At 36.1% G+C, this 24,111-nt stretch overlaps 1 protein-coding gene across 1 annotated transcript in view; it reads left to right on the forward strand.

Moving 5' to 3' along the window:
• Positions 1–24,111, forward strand: part of LOC131069782 (two-component response regulator ORR21) — a 98,362-nt gene that overhangs the window by 24,109 nt on the left and 50,142 nt on the right. Inside the window, exons 2-4 of the mRNA XM_058005335.2 lie at positions 12,689–12,841; positions 12,944–13,345; positions 13,538–13,614. Of these exons, the coding sequence (XP_057861318.1) occupies positions 12,689–12,841; positions 12,944–13,345; positions 13,538–13,614 (632 nt within the window). The remainder of the gene's footprint in view (positions 1–12,688; positions 12,842–12,943; positions 13,346–13,537; positions 13,615–24,111) is intronic.

Here is a 24,111-nt window from a genome sequence, read left to right on the forward strand (position 1 = left end):
AAGATAGTGTCGATTGTCCTATTCATCAAGCCTTTAGAGATGAATAAGTTTTTTTGAAGTGACATCTCTCAATGTATATGATGTCTTGTTGAGGAAACCTATATTTATAAGTATCATGTTGTCAATGAGTCTCGAACTCATAGTGTTATGTCAAGTTGGGCAATCAGAAATAACAACTACTTGAGCTAATTTTTGGAAAACCAATATCCTTGATAAGTGCAAAATAGTGTCAATGTGTAATTGCTCAAATTGAAACATTTGTTCTTCTACTTGAGGAAGAATGGCTAGTTGTAGTAGCCACCTATGCCATGTTAGCTTCTCTAATTGCGAAATAGAAGCAAATGTATCAAATCTTGTTAAGGTATCAAGATGCATTGATCTCATCAATAGGGCTGCCTTTGCATTGTCAAATCGACGCCATTCTTGGGACACCATTACCAAATGGGCCATTGTACAATTATTAGTCTTGGACAATGATGAAATCGAGTGATAGATTCAAGAATTGATTCAAAGGGTCCATTTAACCAAGTGCCTCACCTTGTGAAATCTGAATATTCTTGCCAAGGAAAAGGATACAACATGGCATCTCTACATTGACATCTTGCTTTGAGAAAGAGTACTATGAATAATAGGCATCCCATGTCTTGCATTGATGATCTCTTGGAGCAGCTTAGTAGGGTTAAGTTTTTCACCATGATTGATTACAAGTCCAAGTACCACTAGGTTTCAATTGAGTCATTGGATGTGTGGAAGTCTTCTTTTAAATCCAGAAAAGTTTGTTTGAATTGGTGGTCATGCTCTTTGAGTTATACTAAGGCCTTTCATTGATTCTTATATTGTTGTCTAATTGGGTGATATACCTAGTCAACAAAACATGGGAGGAACATCTACAACATGTTCATTTGGTGCTTTCAATTCTATGACAACAGGGGCTCTATGCTAATAGAGAAATGAGTTCCTTGAACAATTAGAGGATTCATTTTTTGGCTACATCATAGACAAGGATAGTGCTCATGTTGACCTTGAAAAGATTTAGCTCTTTAGAGATTAATTGCCTCATAGAAATCTCATAGCAGCTTCTTTAGTTTGGCCATCTTTTATTAGAGATTTGTGCTTGGACTCTCACACTTGGCATGGTCTATGAATCAAGCATTAAGGAGTTGTCTAAAAGCAAAAATTGTTTGGATGGGGACACATTAGTGAGCATTAATACAATTGAAGCTAAGGCTTTGTTAGAAGCACTATAGCTTGGGGAAAGAGATTGTCATTCACACTGATCACAAGTCTCTCCAATTCATGTAGACATAAGGGAAATTGCTGAATGATCGACATTAGAGCTGGTCCACCTACCTTTAAAATTTTCATCTCAACCTCTGTCACAAGAAAGTGAGCCTATGTTTTTGCCTTGGATTCAAGCACCAAACTGTTAATATTTGTTCCTTGCAAACAAGATTTTCAGATACTAGGAAAGATTAAATGACTATTCTAAACACAACACAACACCTTTAAGTTGGTTGAACAGAGACCATCTATTCTGTGCAAACAAGATTTGTATGAATAACAATTTAAATAAAGAACAAACACATGATTCCAAGAACTAAATTGCTAAGTTGCAGACAAAGCTACCTCTTAGATGAATAAGGACATCAATGCTAAGCTTGACAAATATAGTTAGTTCCAATTCAGTCAATAGAAGTACAAACATAGGCTCTACAATAGCTTTGGCAGCATAAGCCTAGTGTCAATGATCATTCTCCCATAGAGATTATGTGCTCAAAGAACTTATTCATAGGTTGCAAATGTCCAACTTTTGGGACTACAAAATAATCTTATTTTACCGACAAAGCAAGCTTTAATACAAAACACAAGGACCCAATCTTTAGAAGCAACGATGCTTAATGTTTACTTACATCGTATGACCATCTATTGCAAATTAAATAGAGATACACATAATTATATGAGGAATTTGCAATTTAACACCAATAATTGCTTTATTCATTTTGAATATTGTTTGTACAAATTTGTAGACTAGAGAACATCTAGTAAGTTTAAACTAGCTTTACCTAACTACGAGAAGCTTTTTTGAAATACTTGATAGTTGCCAAAGAAACACAATCATCTATAACCACTAATAACTAACTCCTAAGTTCCTATCAAATACAAAAAAGTGAAAGGAAATTTTTACATAGTTATGTACGACCAAATTAATAAAAAGTAACAAAAACATTTGGTACTAATTGTTGGTGTGTGTTTTATGACACATCGAACACAAAATTAAGATGCCCAAAAGACACTTTATCCTCTTTTGAATAAAATCACTGCGTATGCTAAGATTGCAAAGAAATCATATGGCGATTCCAATGTTTACACTGCGAACTAGCGACTTTAATGTTGGATATAACTTGTTTGGTGATGTATGCTGGTAATCCAAGGGGGACTTGTGAATTTCAATCACAATGAAAACTTTCAAGTTAATTTTTTTTAGGATTTTTCGGTTTTGGACTTTAAAGAAAAGGAAAAAGGGTTCAAGAATTCTATACTATTCCTAGGAATTTAAGAGACGGTAGTGATTGGGTGAAACTTAAACTACGCTTTGGTTCGCCAATTTAAACAACTAAACAAAGTGGGTGCAATCTTCAAGGGTTGTGCTTAAAATTTTCGTACTACGAACAGTATTGTCAGAATGAACAATGCTTCTCCGAAAGTAGAAGTTAAACATCCACAAAATACGCTCAGGCTAACTTTGCACAATGAACAAAAATCATTTGTTCATTAAGAGTATGAGCAATGATTTCACCAACCAATACTTATCAAATCTTGCATTCATTTAACAACTTTTATAAAGAAAATTCTATTCTATCTTGAAGAAAATATCAAACCATGCAACTACAGGATAACATAGAGATTCAAAGCAATGCAAATGAACTTTATTATCTTAATAGTCTTAAGCCACAATTTCACCAATCTCTCCCATACAAATGAGAGTAGTGGGGTTTAATAGAGTTTTGAAAATAAATAAAAGGCCCAGATCAAACAGAGATCAACAGAGATCAAAACATAGATACCCTGAATAAGGTTTACGATAGTTATCCAATAAGAGCAAATAAAAGATAGACAAGTGTCACAAGGAGCTTTCATCTAGAAGAATGCATCCTTTTCCTCTCTTTGTGGCAGCATATTCGATGAACCTGGACACAAGAGGATTAACCTCTTCCATTGTGACATGTGGCATCATGTTTATCTTGAATTCCATTATGTCCAAGTCATTTGCATAGGTGGCAAAAGCATTCTCCCAATCCAACTTCTGTTTTTGAAAGACATCCCTGATGGAAAAGAGGTTTGATGCCTTAGTCAAATTTTGCTTGAGGACCGGTCCTTTGACAATGAAGAAATTCTCTTGAACTTTGATCTTTAGATTTCCCATGTGCATTTCATTTTCTTGAATTGTTTCCTTCCCAAGTGTATCAACAACCACAAGGAAAATCTTATTCTGAATTTCTTTAATCAGCTCCTCAATTTTGACACTATCGACCTTTACCTTCTCCAAAACTTCATCTCTTGCTACTAATGCCCAATACCATGTGCTGAAATCATATACATCCGAGTTGCAATTATCTTTCCATCTATTAATTCCTACTTGAGAATTCCTTTCAACACTTTTAAACATGGGATTACTTTATCCTGAATATCTTGAAGATCCTCCCACACTTCTGCCATGTCTTGAATTCTAGAGAGTAATGAAGAAGTTTGCCCATATGCTAACATCAATTTTTTCACGAACGTGATAGCCTCTTTACTGCTGTTTTCCATCCATTCCCTAGTTTCTCCAGCTGTCACCTCCCCTTCTTCAAAGTCTCCAATTGTTTCTTGTCGAAGGGTCAAAAGCGGAGTAGCTGGTGCATCTCCTTGATCAATGGGATTGATCAAATGTTGGATGTACCTCTTCAACTGCTCATTTTCTTTCTTGAATTCTTTTTTCTTATTCCTTCTCCAATCTTTCCTTGATGGAAGCGATTGAGTTATCTAGGTCCTCAACTTCTTGCCTTTTGGTGGTTGGGCCCAAATTGATAGTTGTTATTTCATACTCTTCAGGAGTAATATCTTCTTTTGCCTTATCAACTTTAGGCACAACTATTTGAATAGAACGACAGCCTGCTTCGTCTCGTTGAATTGAGGAATACCTTTTGGCTGTTTTCTTTATTGCAACCTTTTCCAACCCGGCCAGGAAATCTGCTGTATCATCTTTTTGTTGAACTTCCACAAGTGTTTTAACTCTCATTCTCTCCTTTAACCAATCAGGAATTGTGGGCTGCTCAATACCTTCTTCCTCTTGATTATTTTCATTACCTGGATTATCCTCCACTCTCCAAAGAGTGGAAATCATTCCATCCTGGAATTCCCCATCTAGGATATCTATCTCATCAGTTTCAAATTCAATTATTTTTGTATTTGAAGCAGATGGTTGTTCTTGATCTTCCCGTGGAATTGATTCCACATTCGTTTCTTCATGAATTAGGGAAGGGATTTTCATCTTGCCTAGTTGTTCATCCTCAAGAATTGATGTATTGTTCACATTTCTGGATGTAGCACTAATGGAGGAATGAGATGGTCCTGATTTTTGTTATTTCCAGCAGCTCCCTCTTTTTTTCCCTTTGATTTTGCAAAACTTTCAGCTGTTTCCTTTCTTTTTCTTGAATTTATACTTTCTGGTGGCTCGACACTTTGAGATGCTTCTTCATGATTAGAAGAACATGACTCCATGTCACCCATCAAATTGTAATTAAGAGACATATTTCTTCGTTTCAGCACTTGGACTTGTTGATCGACTATTGTGTATGTTTGACATCTGGCCTCATTAGAGTGGTCAAATCAGCAAGTTCTGGATCAGACCATCTTACTGGAGAAAGAGGTTTATGCTCATCGTATTGAGGTTGTGTGTATTCTCCATCATCTTCTAATTGGTCAAGCACACGGAAAAGCTCAGTTGTCTTGATTAGATTTACAAGTAATCTTGACCACAACCTATTCCTAATGTCAAATTCGTCTGCTGCATTAGCCCAAAAGTCTTCAAGATCCATCTTGTGTTGGTATTTTTCTTGATTCACCAATCCAATATGATTATGGGGATTGAAGTTAGCTCTGGATCGGTAGAAGATAAACGGATACCACTACATTTCCAGCCTTGCTCCTTCAACTGCTTGTGATGTTGAAGTTAGCTCTGGATCGGTAGAAGATAAACGGATACCACTACATTTCCAGCCTTGCTCCTTCAACTGCTTGTGATGTTGAACATGATTCTTGCATTATTCCAATAAAAAATGGAAAAGAAATTGCAGTCTTGTGCTTTACCCTCTAGAAGCTTTCGTATGTTTCTAATTGCCTCAGAATTTCAAGCAGTATCATTTTGTTGGTGGGATAAATTGGAAGTCGTTAAGGACATTTGGTAAATCCCTGAACCCTCAAATATGTGAATCTTGGATATTGAATAAGCTAGGATTCAAATCTGCTTATCAAGTCTTTAGCTTCTTGAGTTAGTCTTTGATGAGTTCCTCCTTGCAATATTCTAGTGATATACATTAAAAATGCATCATTTACTCGCTTGAAATGAGACTTCCCATGAAATTGTAGCTGTGGGTAACAATCATATGCCTTGAATTCATTTTCACTGTTACCCACTATACCCCCTACAAATTAATCCTGTGTACCTATAATTTCTGGCTTGTAGGTAAATAATATAAGAACTCATGTAGAAAGATTTGTTCTCTCCAAGTTTCTCAATTGTTCGTCAAGGGTGTTGGGTGAATATTTTGTCACCAACGTACCAATGACAAATTATGTATTTCACACACAGCTATGTTAAGACAAAGTCTTTCCGCTCATCAAGGGGAGGTTCCTTGGAAGAATTTGGGTATTTCAACAACTTTGAAATTAAATTCGGGGGTAAGCTTATGGCATGCAATTCTCTTTTTTCAGAATTAATGTATCTCCCTTCACTTGATGATATTTCTTACAACTAACAAAACTAACAACTAATAGAACTTCTTTACAATGATTTTTAATATCTCAACAATCATGTAAGCTCAAAGTCTTATGTGAGTGCAACTTACTTTATTCACCACAATTACAACTATAATCACAACTCGTAGCTCAAAGTCTCCAAGATTTGATTATTTTGCTTAAAAACTAAGAGCAACTAATAGCAATACAAAGCTTACTATGTAATCACTTAACTATCAGAAGATTTCCCAAATATGCAAATAGCACAAAGTCTACTTATCACAACTGGAAAGCTCTCTTACTCACATAAACAATATCACCAATAAGATTCAAGTATTTAGGAAATGATTATGAGAACTGGACATAAGAACAATTCAATCATAAACACAATCTTCGGCCCAACACAAAGTTTGAAAACTAGCGGATCGCTATCTTTATTTCCTTGAATCAATCTTTACATCAAAAGTTCAAAGTCTTTGTTGAGGTAAAAATTTGGCAGTCTTGCTTAGCATAATAAAAGATAAAGATTTACAAATGAGGTTCCTCCTTTTATAGGAAAAGGAGTCCCACAGTTGACTAATTCAACTGCAGAGTCCCACTTGACTACAACTACTGCATAAAATAAAAATGCAACTGCAAGAAAATTTGCAGTAAGAAAAGATGCAACTACATGAATTCTACTTAGTGTCAATGAGGACACATTATTCTTCATTTTCTTCCCTCTGGATTTACTTGGAGAAAGATCAGTCATCCGCCAAAATCTCCAACATTTTCATCACGAAAATCGACATTCACCATCAGATCGCCAACTTCAAAGATCTGGAATGATGCCTGAAAGATCAAAATTACCCTTAGACAAAAAAGATAGAAAAATCAGCAGATTGGGTTTTAAAACCCGATCTGCACTTGGGTAGGTCAAGGTTGCAGGTTAGGTTTTAAAACCCGAAAATGACCTGACCTGCCAATAGACAGACGTGCAGGTCGGGAAAAATTTCCCGACTGCCAATAGATAGACCTGCAGGTCGGGAAATTTTCCCGACCTACATTACTTTGTAGACCTGCAGGTCGGGAAACTTTTCCCAACCTGCATTACTTTGTAGACCAAAACTGCACTTCGGGTTTTAAAACCCGACGTGCAGGAAAACACAAGAAACACTGCATTTCGGGTTCTAAAACCCGAAGTGCAGTCAAAAGATGAAATAAAAGTTCAAGGCAAAAACATGAAAACAAAAAACGACAAAAAAGAAGATGCAAACTGACATGACTTACAAGATAAGTCAACCGACCTTGGAGGACGTAGGCTACAAAACAGACAATTTCCGTAGGGGTTGTCCCACGATTCAGGCTAGTTGAAATTGGTGACAACAAAGGGTTGCCCATTACTCTATTGAGTCACAAGATAATATCTCCATAATCCTCTTTGAAGTCTGTGCGAAGAAGCTTCTTTGGCATCTTTTTGTAGTTAGGCCTTGGCTTCTCTAGCCATAGTTTATTGACAATTGTGGCACAAGGTTCAAGTTGTTCTTTATAAATCCTTGTGGTTTCTTCCTTTGTTTTGAATGTGGTTTGGAATCCCGAATGCCTTTTGGATAGCAAGTTCTCCAAGATACACCAATATTCTCCCATCAGGTGCAATAATCTGCCTTTCTTGGACATTGTAGTGCATGGCACATTCTACAATTAGCTCACTGCACTCTACCGCGGATGGAAATCCGGTTGCTTGGACAATACCATTCATCATCATTCTTCAAGCAATTGCTGTAGGTAAATATCCTTCATGTCCATACATTCTTCTTCTGAAGTCTTTGAAATCTACCTGGCCAAGGTTAGTATCTCTAACCTTTCTTCATTTTGAAGTGATATTAGACTCTGGCTGGGTTTCCATGCTGGCAAACTTCATTTGAACTTTCCTTGAAAGTCCTCCTTGAGTGTTCATTTATTGCTTGAAAAAAAAAGACAAGGAAATCAAATTAATACCACTTTCATCATGTAAATTTTATGTCTAATGAGACTTTATTCCTGGTTTCAAACTCTTTTGTCTCAACTTTTCACCTTCAGCCTGTCATAAACTTAAATTTCTGCGAAAAATCAGACTATGAATGGAGGGAATCTGCTCAACACTTAGTAAAATTTGTGAAAAATTAGTGCTTGAGACAGTAAATGAATGGAGGGAATCTGCTCAACACTGAGTAAAATTCGTGAAAAATTAGTGCTTGAGACAGAAAAAAAAAATGAAAGAAATTAGGCAACAACTCAAATTCTGAACTGAAAATTATACTTTTGACTGAAATTTTGATGGAAAATATGCCTTAGTTCTGAAAACTCTTGACTAATTCTTTCTTTTGCCCAGAAATTCTCTTGTTGTCTTTCGAAAATCTTCTTTCTTCTTGAATTTGGGAGAGGAAGAGCCCATCAACTTTTGAACTTGAGAAGGAATGAAAGTGGAATGATATGTGAAAATGAATATAAGGCTAAGAAGTTCAAACTCTTTTGGCATCATTATGTTTTTTTGTAGATTCATTGAACTTAGTCTCTTTCTTATCCTCCTTTCCTTGTTTTTCTCCTAGAAATGGCATCTCTCTCCTTCTAGAAGATTCTCAAAAGAATGTTTCTATCTTCTTTCCTTATCGCCATTCCATACTTAGCCAATTTTATCTTCTTGTCCATGTAGGCGGATGTGTTGGCAAGGAATCTTTCTTGGATTATCTTTGGGCGAATTTGACATGTGTTTGAGAAATCTTTCTAAGTGTTGGGTGAATTTTTACCTTGCATTTCACACTTGACCAATGGTTAAGATGGTTTTCTTCATGTCTTGACGGACTTTAGCATTGATCAAGACATTGCATTTCTTGGGGGGGGGGGGACTTTCTACCTTGCCAAGACATGTTTTCTTTTCCAAGGCGGACTTGGGCATGTGCTAGGACATTTCCTCCCATGAGGCTTGGCGGACTTCATGCATTGCCAAGAGATTTTAACTTTTCCTAGGCGGAATATACTTGTTGATAAGACATTTTTGCTAAGAGCCGGGCGGAGTTCATGTGGTTTCAAGCCATGTCTTGCTTTTCCTAAGCAGACTTGGCCATTGATCAAGACATTTCTCTCCATAAAGCCTTGCTGACTTTGCTATGTCAGAGGACATTGCATTCTTCATGGCGAATTTTACCTTGGATTAAGACATTTCATCTTAGCCATGAACACTTAGTGAATGTTTATCTGGAACTTCTAGATCAATGCCTTGTTTGGATGATTTTCTCTTGATTTTTCACCCTGGAGATACAAACTTTTCACTTCGAAGACACGAACCTCATTGCTATAACCAAAATGACCCAATCCTAGGTCAACTTTCAAAAAAGCCAAAAAAGCAAAAAGCGAAAAGCAAAAAAGCAGGCAAAAAAGCTGCTTCCCGGATTGGTCCCAAAAAGCCAAAAAATTGAACAAAAAGCAAAAAGCAAAAAGTAGAATTCCACAAAAATAGGAAGCTGTCAGAATTTACCCTAAGCAGTTGCGTTTTTCATCCTTTGGCCTGCCTTAGCACTTCTATGACGTCAAAATGTCCATCTGATCATAACTAGTCCAATCTAAGGAAAATTGGAAAATTCTTTGAAAACTCCCTAACTCTAGACTTGCAAAGATTGGCAACTCAAAAACCCTAAAAGTAAAAAACTGGGGGTCCCCATTTGCAATGGGGCGATGTGTGAAAAGGGTCACAACACTAACTAAAACCAAAAGTCAACCAGTGGTTATGTCTTTACTCTATTTGGTGTAGCATTGGATTTGATGTGCAAGCAACAACAATGAGTTGCGTTCTCCACTATTGAAGCAGAGTATATGGCGGCAACACATGATTGTAAAGTTGTTGTGTGGTCACGTGCCGGCAACAACAATGAGTTGCATTGTCCACTATTGAAGCAGAGTATATGGCGGGAACATATGATTGCAAAGAAGTTGTATGGTTACAAATGCTAGGTAACAATATTGGTTTTTAGAATCATGTAATGTTGAATTGTGATAATCAGATGGTAGTTTGTTTGGCTAAGAATCATGTTTACCATGCTAGAACTAAACATGTAGAAGTTTGCAATATCATTTTGCTAGGGAATAGTTGAGACAAGGAAAGTTAGATGGAAAAAATTGATAAGTAAATATTGTTAATTCGTTGATGAAGCTTTTAAGTACTGCTAAGTTTTTGTGGTGTAGGGATGCAATTGATTTATCTTTTTCCCATGCTGAGGATATCTTGTTTGTGTATACCACACATTTTCTTGTGAAAAATCAAGCAGGAGAATGTTGTAACCTAGGTGTGCTATTTTCTTGCAAAGAGTTCTTGGTGAGAGAAGATATTGAACTTGTGAAGTTTATGTTGACGGTTTTTGATTGCAGACTAGTAAACAACTACAAAATGCTATACACTAAGTTGTAGTTTAGCATGGAGGCTTTTTTAAGTCCAGTGTTGCTATGCTTGGATATACAAGTCATTTGAAGGACTCACAACCACATTTCTTAGAGTAACTTATCAGAGTGTGTATGATAGTGTAGGTGCACATGCAGTATTGTTGGAGTACATGTTCTAGGGGATGCTCAAAGGTATTGCTGGCAGTATGGTAAAAAGATAAATCAATTGCATCTCTGCTATTGCAAGCCATAGTTGGCATTTGGCTATAGTGTAGGAAGACACGTATGTGGTTCAATTATAGATGGTCAACAATCTTTGATCAAGTTTGAGTGACAACGACTTACTATATGCTGTGATTATCCATGTGGAGAAGTCACATTTGTTATAGTGTGTGGTATGTTAATGTTATGGTGCAATAATGTTTTGGTTGTTTGACTATTAGTGTTCTATATGGTATTTAGATAGTTAGATGATTGGTATTCTATGGAAAACTATATCTAATTGCTTTACATGTGGAATGGGTGATGTTGGATGATGGTTGCTGGAGGTATGGCGAATGTGGTTGGAGGTTGTACATTGTTGCCTACAAATTGGGATACTCTGCAAGAAAGATTTATTGTAATGGATGTAAGTTTCTGTGATGCAGTTTTTATTGCCCTCTGGTGGAAAAGGGCATCCTATGTGAATCTAGTGGCTTATATGTATTTGTGTTTGTGTATTGATTCATGTGCCTCCTTCAATGTTTCTAATTTGAATTGGCATAACAAAAAAATCTATATTTTATCACATAATTTTAAGGTGTTGCACTATCTTAGTATATTAGTCAACTGTAATAGGGATTTGGTTCTTTACAAATTTAACTCTTCCTCTTTTGGAGGCCATAAGTTTTGCATAGAAACTTGAAACAAGGCATTGTTTGTTTTGAAATTTCATAGCTTTTAAAGAGGAATGTGAATACGTAAACATATTAAACTTTTGGTGCCATATAAATATACTTTATGGCTCTACAACATGCTGAAATTTCTTTCCTTTACTCTTATATCCAATATGGAACAATGTCCAACATAGCTACAACTATGCGGTTCATAGCTTCCAAGGGAACAATGCTTTGAAGTTTGATCTTTGGTACTAGCCATTGGCACCCATTAATGCAGCCTTGCTTGTCATGTTGAATGAGACATCAACACATGCTTTGAAGTTGTTAGACATGACATTCAGGTTTGTTGAGAAGATACGCCACATCCAACATGAAGTCCCTGAGATAATGCAATGTACCGACTAGAAATACAAGAAAAAAGATATGATCAACAATGTACGCCTCACCAATTTCAGGTTAGCAAGAAAGTATGGGCTTCATCTTTAGAACATAAAAAAACGGGTGAGAACGTATTCAAGTTCAATCTATCCACTTTTCTTGAGTGCATTTAGTTCAATGTGAGTTGTTGCATCACTTTCCACCATTGTTGGACATCTCACGTGTTGGTGAACATCTCTAGATTGTAGAATTGAATCTAAACACCACTACTATATCGAACATAGATCAAGTCAGTGAATTTTTTTGTCAAGACACTGAAAAATCAACAATTCTTTTTTACTCTGTGGTACAGGCAGGATAGTTTTCTCAGTAAGATAGTTGTTCAATAGGAACTAAATTGCAAATGTTAGGATGAAGGTGATATTAACCTTGCAAATCCTATGTACTTGATGTGTTTATAACATCTTGGGAATGGGTAAATGGACACCTAGTAGATGATTGGGTTAGTTTTTTAATTGTTATTTTTTTCATGGTTGACTTGAATATTGGTTGTAATGGCATTGAATAAGGAAGACAATACTTATGGTGAGTGGTTACTAATGATGGTGGTAGTTGCAAAACTTTTTGAATGCATTTATACCATAATTGAAAAACTCAGCTATCTTGTAAGTTAAATCTATATTTACAAGCACAGCAATATGGAACTTGTCTTAATTATGGAAGGAATATTTAAGCTTTTTGGAGTGAAATGTTTTTTAGATTTAAAATATCTGCCAAGGATTTTAACATTTTTTTTTCACTTCCAGGCATGACATGTCAAGTTGGTTATGAGAGTGACTATAAATCACATTTAGGGCTACACTTTCAAGCCAGAATAATAAATGTTTTCTCTGGTTTATCTGTCTTAGCTGTTCTGTTCAAACTTGAAAGTAGTTTAATTTATCTGCAGTCAGTACCCTTGGTTTTCTTGGTGATTCTTTCCCTTCGCTCTTTGTTTGCAGGATTTTCTAAGTATTTTAATTGATTTCTACTGTCCTTTTCAGTTACAACATGCGGTCGTGCTGCAGATGCATTGTCAATGCTCCGAGAGAGGAAGGGCAGCTTTGATCTGGTAATAAGTGATGTATACATGCCAGATATGGATGGCTTCAAGCTTCTTGAGCATGTTGGACTGGAGATGGATTTGCCAGTCATTAGTAAGTTTAATACTATATATCACTATAGTGAATGTTATGAAAGACATTTCTATTCATTATACGATTGAAGGTTTAATAATTGACTTAGAGTTTGTGGTGCAGTGATGTCTGCAGATGGAGGAACAAGTACAGTTATGAAAGGAATCAAGCATGGGGCTTGTGATTACTTGATAAAACCAGTAAGATTAGAGGAGCTTAAGAACATATGGCAACATGTGATAAGAAAGAAGAGGAAGGGCTCAAAAGATTTTGATCAAATAGGTAATGTAGAAGACAATGATAGACATAAAAAAGCATCTGATGATGCTGACTATGCTTCCTCAGCAAATGAAGGAACAGATGGTAATTGGAAACTTCTGAAGAAACGGAAGGAAGCTAAAGAGGAGGAAGATGATGGAGAGCAAGATAATGAAGATCCCTCTGCTTCAAAGAAACCTCGTGTAGTCTGGTCAGTAGAGCTTCATCAACAATTTGTTAGTGCTGTGAATCAACTGGGAATTGATAGTAAGAATTGCTTCTTTACCTGTGAAGTATTTTGTAGGCTATTATTAGTGGATAATATCTTGCTAAATGAGTATGTGGAAATACAATGATAATATCTAATTTCTCCATTTAAATTGTGGCATTCACAAAGTGACATGGTCTTAGAAGTCATGGAGCACTCAACCTGCAACATAATGATTTATATTGATGCAGAGGCTGTTCCCAAGAGAATACTTGAGTTGATGAGTGTTCAAGGGCTTACAAGGGAGAATGTTGCAAGCCATTTGCAGGTGCTAATACATTTGATTTTTCGGTTTCTTATCTGCTATACCATGTGATATATCTCAACTTTTATTCGTACTCATTGGATACACTGTGCATAATGTGATTGAAGCAGAAGTTCATCTAATAGTGTTGTAAGGAACTGAGTTATAGTCTGGGATCAGTATCATTGCTTTACTACAAACATTTTAAAACTGTAATTAGAAACAAAATATTGCTGGATAAAGCAGAAGTGATGACCTATTTTACCATTAAAGCATAACTTACTAGTCTGTCGTGGTCTTGTTAGTTTTGTTATGTATACAGCCTATGTTTTTACAATATTTGAAGCCAAATTGATGTGATTTGTTCAATATTTAGAATCACACACCTTGCTACTTCCTCCCCTCCTCTGGTGGTTTTTATCCTTAAAAGAAACAAAGTAATATTTATTTGGATAACCTCATTGCATCTTTCATGAACAGGGTGTGTGCACTGAGCTTTACATTTAATTTAGAAAGGATTATGAGAGGAATTGCATGATGGGTAATATTACTTACGTAGTAGGATTATTTTCTCTTTATTCTCAGCAGGATTTTCTGCATAAAATTAGAAGAAAATCCAACTCTGGTTCCATCTGGTCCTGTTGTTTTCAGCTGAAGGGTACAGATTTGTAAAAGTGGAAAAATGCTTAAAATGGGGTTTAGGAATGGAGATCAAATTTATTCCCCTCTCGTACTTCCATACCCTCGTCCGCTTCTCCCCAAAACTTAAAAACTATCGAGGTTCAAATCAATCATTAAGGATGTACTGCACAGTTGCCTTGAATGTTTCTGATTTGTGCTTCCTCCTGATAATCATTAGTTAGATATTAGCTTTTTGTTTAAATGAACTTGCTGTGCACCCTGCTCTATTCAACATTAAATTCATTAGAAATTTTAGAAGATTAAAAAAATATGCTGTTTCAAAGGAGAAGAGAATGCTAACATCACAGAATGGAAAACTTACTCACAAAAAAAGGAACCATGTGTTATAAGCACTGTTATGGTCACCCATATTTGGAGGCTTAGACAGGACTTAGAATCAAAACAACTCTCAGCAAGTGAGGATGAGAACCACAATTCAAATTTAATTCTCTATAATGCCCCCACTTTGCAGAGTGGCTGGTACTGTCTTTCAGGGTCTGTGTCAACTGGTTCAGAGGGGGTTTTTGATGTTGCCAATGAGCTCAAAAGGATGTATTGGAGTCAAACAACACTTTCTGGAGTGATTTTGGACAACTCGTTTTGAGACTTACTATTTTTAGTGTCAGTTTCAACACTGTTTGGTCGGTTGAGAATGAAAGATGCTGAGTGCTGATTGTAGCAATCTAATATTGATTTCTGAGTCTGATTTCTTTGACTCAGAAATCAGAAATCAATATTAGATGCGTTTTTAGATGCGTTTTTTTTGAGGTTTTATTCTTTTTTTTGTGTTTTTTTGAAATATATGCTTTGGGAATTGACAATGCAAAAAGAATAACAATGATAACACATAAAATAATTGACTGGAAACTAATTTCAGATTTCTGATTTTTATTTATCAGCAATAACAAATGAATGTAAATGATTTCCTTCAGCAATCTAAGCCAACAATGGCCTACCATGAGTCCAGTGCTGGGAATAGAGAGGGTCTTATTGGCTTGAACTAGTGAAATGACTGAATGAAGCACCTCCAGCTGCAACCCATGACTCCTGAAAGCTTTATTCATCAACTGGTTAATTATCAAAAACAATTTAGAAAAGAAATCCTTATTTCAGTGCACTTTCTGAACTTTCCCCAGGTGAAACCCCAATTTGGTGTGTCTTCTACCCACTGCTTTACTCTTGTAGCTTCAGTATGAATTGTTTTCACCAAATAACTATGAGGGATCTTGTAATTTGCTGCTAACAATGAATTTTGTATGAAAACCCTGTTGCAAAACCCCTTAATTTATTTATTTAAAAATCCAGGTAAGATGCAATGGTACGACCTAGATGGGATGGTACGGCTGGCTCCAAAATGGCTCAAATTTCAGTGCAACTCTTCTCAATTCTGCCCAGATCTGAATATCAGATTGAAATAATGCTGTAGCTGTCAATAAACCTCTGATTATGACCCTTATTGGCCAAATAAATGCATTCCAAGCACTCCAAATTGATAGAATGTGAAAGGGTTTTCGTCCTTCCACCTAGAAACGGAGGTCTTCGTCTCCAATTCCACACTAGAAACCTGCAATCTACGTTGCGGACCTGCAAAGAAGATGTTTTCCCCAAAATTCATAAAACACACAATGAGCAAAAATGCACATACAAGTCTCTTTTATGCCTTTGCCCTAATTCTAACCCTTTCTTGGCATTTTTTATTGGAATCTTTTCCCCTCATAATGCTACGCCCACCTTGAGGGTTGCTTCCTCATGAATAATTGACCACCTTTTTAAATGAATTTATCACTGAGGGAAATGTGCCATGTAACTTTTTAATATAAAGTTACTTATTCCAAGATAAAGTAACTTATAAGTTACTTTTTATTAACTTTAGAAAAAGTAACTTTATAACATAATATTATAAATGGCTCACCAAAGCAAAATTTGACTAAGTATTGGTATCCTTTGGCTAACCAATCATCCCCTTACACTGTGAATTTGCCTGCGAAGATGGATGACAGGCAAATATATGCATCTGAATAGCAACTAGAGAAGTGGGGACATTATAGGGAATTTGGGCTGACTTACCATTTTTAGAAATTAATAGTAACCACTATTTGTGGAAGCTGGTCATAATTCATTCTCCCCTCAGCTTTAGCACGCAGTATCTTCAGTTTCAAGATTTGTATAGCTAGTGATTGTTTAAATTGAAGATTTATTTGTGACTAATGATGTTGAGAGTTATTATTTTAAATAACGTTAAATTAAATATTTATCTAACGGTATTAATATAATATAAAGTTTTAATATTGGTGCCGTGGGAGTTAAACGGTATTGTTTTAAAATATCAATGAAGTGATTATCTTTTGGGCACCAAGGGAGTCATAAGGTGAATTTATTATTAATTTAAAATGTGCAAACCCTAATTAGGGCATTGGGGTGAGAGCATATGTAAAAAGGTACTTGGGAGCTCATTTGACATATACTTGGCTTATTTATTTTCTCTCTAATAAGCTTGAGGGCTTTGGCTTTCATTTACAGGAAATCTGAGGATGGAAACCCTCGGAAATTAGTGGATTGGACGAAAACCCAATTCCACATTGGGAGGTGAATCCACCCAAGGTTTGAATCCACATTGAGAGGTGAATCCACTCATCATTTAGCATATTTGCAGGTTTTACATCATTTGGAGCTTTAACCAGCTAGGGTTGAAATTTATTTGTAGGTGGCAGACATATTGGTTCAGATTTGGAGGTGTAATTGCCGTATTTTCATAATACCTTAGATGGCTAGGGTTTGGACATTAAACGAAGGAGATTTGTGTCCAATTTTCATTTCATTTGGAGACGATTTGAGAATACATCATTGCAGGTGGACTAGGGTTTGTTCACCATCATTTTGGCATCATTTTGTGAAGGAAAAGAAAGATTAAGGTGGCTGATCATATTTATGACTTGCTGGGCTGGTGTGAAAAGCCTATATTTAATTCCATTGGAGGCATTTTGTTGTTTATCTTGCATTAGGCATTGCCCTAATTGGAGCACCAACTTGAGAGGAGCAATTTGGCATTTAGAAGGCAATTTTTTCATTGTCTAGGGTTTTCTATAAACATAATTCGTAACAGCCCTTGGAGCAGATCTGAGCACCACATTTGGAGCATCATTCTTGGTGGTTGTCACTTTGCATTAGGGTTTCATGCCCTAAACTTGGTGCCTCTCCTAGGAGGACAACTTCAACATTTGTTGTTCATTTTGCCATGATTTTCTATGTATAAATTCTTGGGTATTAATCTGGTTTCGGACTGCAGCATTTGTGAGCATGATTATCATGTTTTTGCCCATGTTTGGATGTACTTTCAGACTTCTATATTCTGACTAATGACAGCAGAGTTATCTTCAGAGTTTCAGGCTTGTGGTGTGCTTTTATTGTTCATATATTGCGTATCTCATGTTGTATTTCAGCTCTGATATTGGGCGAACCATTTAGTATAATAATTTGATGTGTTTGATATAATTTATGGCTGTTATAAGTGTCTGATCAGTCTTAAAATAAAAAATAAAATCAGAAATTAGGGCAGGAATCAGAAGTTTAAAAATCAGAATTATAGATAATATCCTATTAGGGATATTACAGTGATATAGTGTTTGATAAAGTAAAGGAATTGGTTGCAATTTGGGGTGGGATACTTCATTCTCCAAATAATAAATATATTAGAAATTTAGTCAAACTTCTTTGAACTACGTGCTACAAAATTGGCTCAAATTTTGGGTAGTAGGTTTGTTGGCAGACAGTAGCTCAACTGAATGGCACCATGGGTTTGCAAGGTGATGTGACCTTAATTAAAGATTTGCCTTGCAAATATAGTTATTAGTTATTGAAGTCGAATCTATCATTGCAACTTCTTTTCATATTCTTCTTTTGATGTAAAATAAGGACCAAAACAATTTGCATAGAAAATATCTTCTTGTATCCAAGATGAAATTTCAGGCCAGCTGCTTCTGCCTGAAATTTGGGATGTCTCAAATTACTTATCTCATCCAGGTCCTTTTGATCATTGGGATATGTGTGAAATACCTACTATATCTGTTGATATTGAAGTCAAACTTTCTTGCCAAATTACAAATCCTACTGCATCAGTTGTAACGACAATTAACAAAAAATGCTTAATAACACCAAGTGTGAGACATATTTGACTTATCTTTGAAGAAACTAGCCAATTTACCACCATTGAATAGACAGGGCTTGCATTTTCTCTCATATTTGATTTAATTGACAAATATTTCTACAAATTTACTGGTACTCCAGCAACATTGGCAAAATTGAACTCGTTTAAGAAATTATTCAACAACTTTGGATTCACTTTCTCACTTACTCAATGCATATGCTCATATTGGAATTCTTTTATAAATAAAGATACCTCAATTTGTTATAGGTCCAACAAATACTTTGCACATCTTACTCGTACAACCTATGATCTCCATGTTTACATAACATCTTACTCAATCTTTGCATATTTATGTCATTTTTAGTGAGAAACTGAGTAACATAGATCGTGGTTTTGACTCACCACATCATTTGTACATGTAATATTTGAAAATGACCCATTCTATCATGCCATAAACATTGAATAGATGCAACATTTGGTCTCTATGCAAATAAATTTGAGTGATGTCCCAGCATCCCAAATAAAATGTTGGGCTCTTTTATTTGTAAGCATGCAAGTAATAGTTTGCATAGTCATATGCATACCAATGGTCACCCAATAGGTGTGAGATGCGACTTTGGCCTATCACTTGGACCATCAAAGAATTCAAGAGCTCACCTAAAGTGTAACAACTCACTGAGCACCTTGATAGATTATTTGCTAAGAGACATTAAATGTGATGTGGTGTCATTCAAGAAGGTAGTGGCTGGTATTCTTTGCCATTTATGGTTATCAATTCTTTAATGTGTAACAACTCATTGAGCAGCTAAGCTTTATATCTCAATCTACAAAGAGTGATTTTCATGTCAATGTGTTGTAACTAAGCTCATAAGTAAACCTATGTGATTGGGTTTGTGGGCCAAGCTGCTAGATCAAAATCCTGTTCAAGTTGGATTTGGGATCCAGTTTGGTGCGGTAGTGATCCGTATTTTTGACATATATGAAGACTGTCAATGAGATTAGATTTCCATAGTCCATCAAGATTGTTGTCTTTGTTTCTCGATTTCAACTGCGTAAAATTTTTATACATCAACGTTTCGGATCATACTCAATGATCTATCATCAGGATGAGAGAGCTGTAGGATGAGAATGAATGAAATTGCAGACCAAGAAGGGATGGAGACTTTTTTTTACTTAAGCCTATACAAAAGGGAAATCCATAGGGATCAAGCCAAGAGAGTGTAGCAATTCCTCCTTGAGGATGGTATTCAAGGCACTAGCATATGCATCATATGTAGGCAATGCCCATTAATATTCAATGGCAATAGCACATGCATCATATGTAGTCAATGCCCATTGATATTCAAAGGCACTTGCGTATGCATCATATATAGGCAATATCCAAGATATGTCAAAAGAACTAATCTGTGCTCTCAAGCAACCATGTAGGCACATTAAACTTCCATGATATTTGCTTTTTCTTTAATAGTTAAACAAGTTTTTATGCACTCTTGCCTCCCACACAATGACAATCCTAAATCATGCTAAGACAAGTTTGCAACCCATGGCTAGACTCTTAACAAGGTTTGAACAACATTTATAACACAAACGGATGTTGGATATTTTGTCATCGATGTCAAAGGTTGATGATCAAGGTTGTATAAATTTTAGAGGATTACTCAAAGTAATAGAGAATTGGAATGAGCTGCTTGGTTGTCTGCTTGAGCTTCTTGGTTGCGTGGTTGAGCTACTTGGTTACTTGCTTGAGCTACTTGTTGCGTGCTTGAGCTGGTTGGTTGTCTAGTTGAGTTGTTGGCTGTCTGGTTGAGCTACTTGGTTGTCTGGTTGAGCTTCTTGGCTGAGTGTTTGAGCTATATGGTTGTCAGCTTGAGCTGTCTGCTTGTCCTTGTCATTTGCTCTTTATAAGCTATGCCGGGAAAGGATGTCAAGTGCTATTTAAAACGGGTCAAGCATTATCCTTATGCAGTCAGGCAGTCATCACAAGTTGAACATATAGAAAAAGGGTTGAGTGTTTTCTTTTCTTATCGATTGCTGATAAGAACTATATTTGCATCCTCTTTGTGCTGTCGGTATAAACTTTTTGCAGTCACAGTCAGACCTTCGTGGTCGTGGCTCAAGTGCCTTTGGGTGTTACTTATGGCTTCGAACATTTTTTTTTTGTATTTTCTGTATGCGTGTTGGATATATGAGTAATTTTGACCTGAGAAATGTGAACATGAGAGTAACATATAACTGTGAAAAGTAATATATAAGGTGTAATGCAAGGAGCTATAGAGGCATGGCGGAACATGTAGAACATAATGCGTAGCAATTACTCATACATGTGGCCGAGGATAGGAGTTTCATCAGGTTTTGTTTGAAGAAAATTACACAGAAATTTAATGTGTTGCATATAATAAAAACAAGCGCATTCTTAGTGTAAAAAAAAGTTGGAGCATGAGAAATTTAAAGTGCACTGAGTATATAGCAAAAAGATATAATATATATTATGCAGGCAAACTACAAAAGGTGTGTGGAGTAAGTGTAAATGTTACAGAACAGTTACAAGTAATGTGAAGGATGCAATAAGGATATAGTGGGGTGAAGGATATCACTGATATCGTGGTTAAGCATGGGAGGCATAGAGTGCTAAAATCTTAGTTCTATTCTATGGTGTGATTTTAAAAAAGGGCAGAGTAGAGTACACATTGTGGAGGGTGGTTTGTGAAGCAAAATATGTACGCGAGCTGATATGATCAGGTTTTCTGAACCCAACAAAAATCTGATGTTCTTCATCTGCCTGAGTTGATGAGATGTATTGATGTAAAGTTCTTCTCAAATTTTTTGTGCATTTGAATGAGTGGAAATTCGGAGTTGGTGCTTTAAATGAAGTCGGTGTTTCAAGGAGGCTCCGTGCTCACTTATGTAATTTGGGCTGGTGCCAATTTGTGAAGTGAAAGAAGGTTGATCCTGATTGCACACATGCACAATGCTCTTGAAGGTCTTACTATGAATAGAGAACCCTTATTTGATGGCTCCAACTATGCATTCTGGAGAGTGCAAATGTGAGCTTATCTAATGTCTCTTGGTTTTGATGATTGGAATGGTGTGGTGTTTACACAATTCCTATAGTTCCTCAAACGGATGCTGATGGGAAAAAGGAGTTTGAATACAATGCAAAAGCCATGAATGCAATATTATGTGATCTATCAGAGACATAATTTGTGAAAGTCATACATTGTGATACAACTCATGACATTTGGGAGAAGCTTCAAAAACCATATTTAGGAGATGACAAGGTTAAGAAAGGTAAACTTTAGTAGACTCGGAAGAATTTTGGAAGTCTCAGGATGCATGAGGAGGAAAACGTTGCTGCTTATTTTCTACGAGTAGATGGAATTGTTAACTCTATTAAGGGTTTAGGAGAAAAGTTTGAGGAGTCTACAATTGTTCAAAAAATTTCAAGGTTTCTTCCTTTGCGATTTGATGCAAAAGTTTCAGCGATTGAAGAGGTGATAGAACTTGATAAGTTGACTGTTGATAAGCTTCATGGCATTCTAATAGCTTATGAGATTAGAACAAACTCTAATTGTTCATCCAAAAGGGAGGCAGCTTTCAAAGCTTTGAAGAAAGGAAAAGATAAGTAGTGTGTATCTAGTGAAAGTTTTGATGAAGAATTTGATTATGGAGAAGCACTTTTTTTTGAGAAAGCTGTAGAAAGGGTCTGGTAAACATAAAGGCAAGCTGCCTTTCAAATGCTTTAACTGTGGTAAGGTAGGACATTTTGCAGCGAAGTGTCCATATGAAAAAAATGAGGATAACAACTTTGAAAGGTAGTTTAAATTTAACAAAATAAGTACAAAGGAAAAGAAAAGAAGGATCAAAAATTCAAAAAGAGTCTCTATTCAAAGGAGAAAAGTGGTTCATCAAATGTTAGTGATGAAGAGTCCTTAAGTGATGAAATATTGTTAATGGCCATAGAAGAGGCACACGCTGAAAATCAAGAAGATGAAGATAATATTGATGAAGAAGAAGGAGAAGTGGATTTTGAAGAAGAAGAACTGATAAGTGCTCTAAGTGAAATTAAGAGAGTTAAAAAGAAAAATCAGGATTGAAGTTGCTGTTGCAAGAAGGGAATGAGGAAAGAACCAAGACATCTCAAGCCCTTGGAGATGTGGAGAAGTTGATAATTGATTTGAAGATTTAGGTTGAAGAAGCAAAGAAGATAGAAGAAGAAATTATAAGTCAGTTTAAGCCCAAAGAAGGAAACTGTGAGAGAATTGAAGCTGAAATTGTTTCACTTAGAAAATTGGATAAATCTTCGACACAACTGAATCATGATAAAATTGATTAGAAAAGTCCCATGTCTTTGGACAAGGTGACTGACTCACAAAAATCATCTACTGATAAAGGTGGAGTTGGCCTTGAAGAAGGTCAAAGTTCTAAGTCTACAAAAGAAGAACAACAAAAGATCAATGATAAAAGCACAAAGGATTCACCTTAAAAACTCAGAAATAATGCTTTCAAAAGGCTTTCTATCTTAAGGCAAGCATATATGACCAGGTTTAACAATTCTTTCTTTTATGGTTATTGTTTCTCTTGCATTTATTTTGGATACAAGGTGATCAACTATCGAATGTTTGCAAGGAATGCTTTCAGATTTATGAGTAGGAACTTCTTGTGACGTTTTCACACATCGCCTCATAGCAAATGGGGACCCCCACTTTTCACTTTTTAGGGTGGTCGCTTTGGTTTAGTTGTTTTAGCTTGGCGTGAGTTTTAGCCTTTTGCTTATGAGAGGGATGTGTCTCGTCATTGGGGTAGGTCATGGTTTGAGTCCGAAATCCATAGTAGAGTGTCAGGATTGAGTTTGAGGAGAAATTGCTAGAGGTTGTAGGAAAAGTTGTCAAATGTTGTCATGTTGCAAAGTTGTCAGCAAAGAGGTCAAGGTAAGCGCAAAATTGAAATTTCCTTCTTAGGGTTGTTTTCCCATCTTTTGGAGATGAAGTCAACTGTTAAGAGATGGATTTTGATCGGCAATAAAATTGGAAATCTTCCTTCTACATGTCTAATTTCTACTCCTGAAAACTGAGTGAAAAATATAAAGGAAACTAAATCTTCCTAGTGGAGATTGATTTTCCACTCCAAGAGGAAATCCTCAAGGCAAAATTAAAAAAATGCAAATCTTCCTGGTAGGGTGCAAATTTCCACGCCCTGTGATAGTCGATTTTCCACCCTTGTGTAATTGAGAAATTTTAAAGAAGAGATTGAGTGGGGGTGAAATGTTCCTCCTATAGGTCGACTTTCCGCTCTAGGCGATTTTTGCTAGTAAAATGGAATGAGGAAGGTCAAAAAACATGGAAATCAAGATCTTCCTCCTTGTGTTTTTCCACTCTTTCCTCCTAGAGGTAGAATTTCCACTATCCAAGCAAAGATGAGCAATACAAGTCAAAAATGGAACAAAGAAGATGGAAAAGCAAGGAAGCAAAATCTTCCTCATAGGGGTCCATATTCCATTCCTTCCTCCTACATGGCAAATTTCCACCCTTGCTAAATTGAACGATGAATAAAGAAGGTAAATTTTTGAGGCATGAAAAACAAAACCTTCTTAGTAGAGTGCAAATTTCCACTCTCACTTTTAGATCAATCCTCAAGTGAAATTCTGAGGACGGAAAATCTTCCTTCTTCCTTCCATTTTTGCACCTTTCCTACTACCT

This window comes from Cryptomeria japonica, chromosome 5, assembly GCF_030272615.1.
Source record: "Cryptomeria japonica chromosome 5, Sugi_1.0, whole genome shotgun sequence".
NCBI classification, from domain to species: Eukaryota; Viridiplantae; Streptophyta; class Pinopsida; order Cupressales; family Cupressaceae; genus Cryptomeria; species Cryptomeria japonica.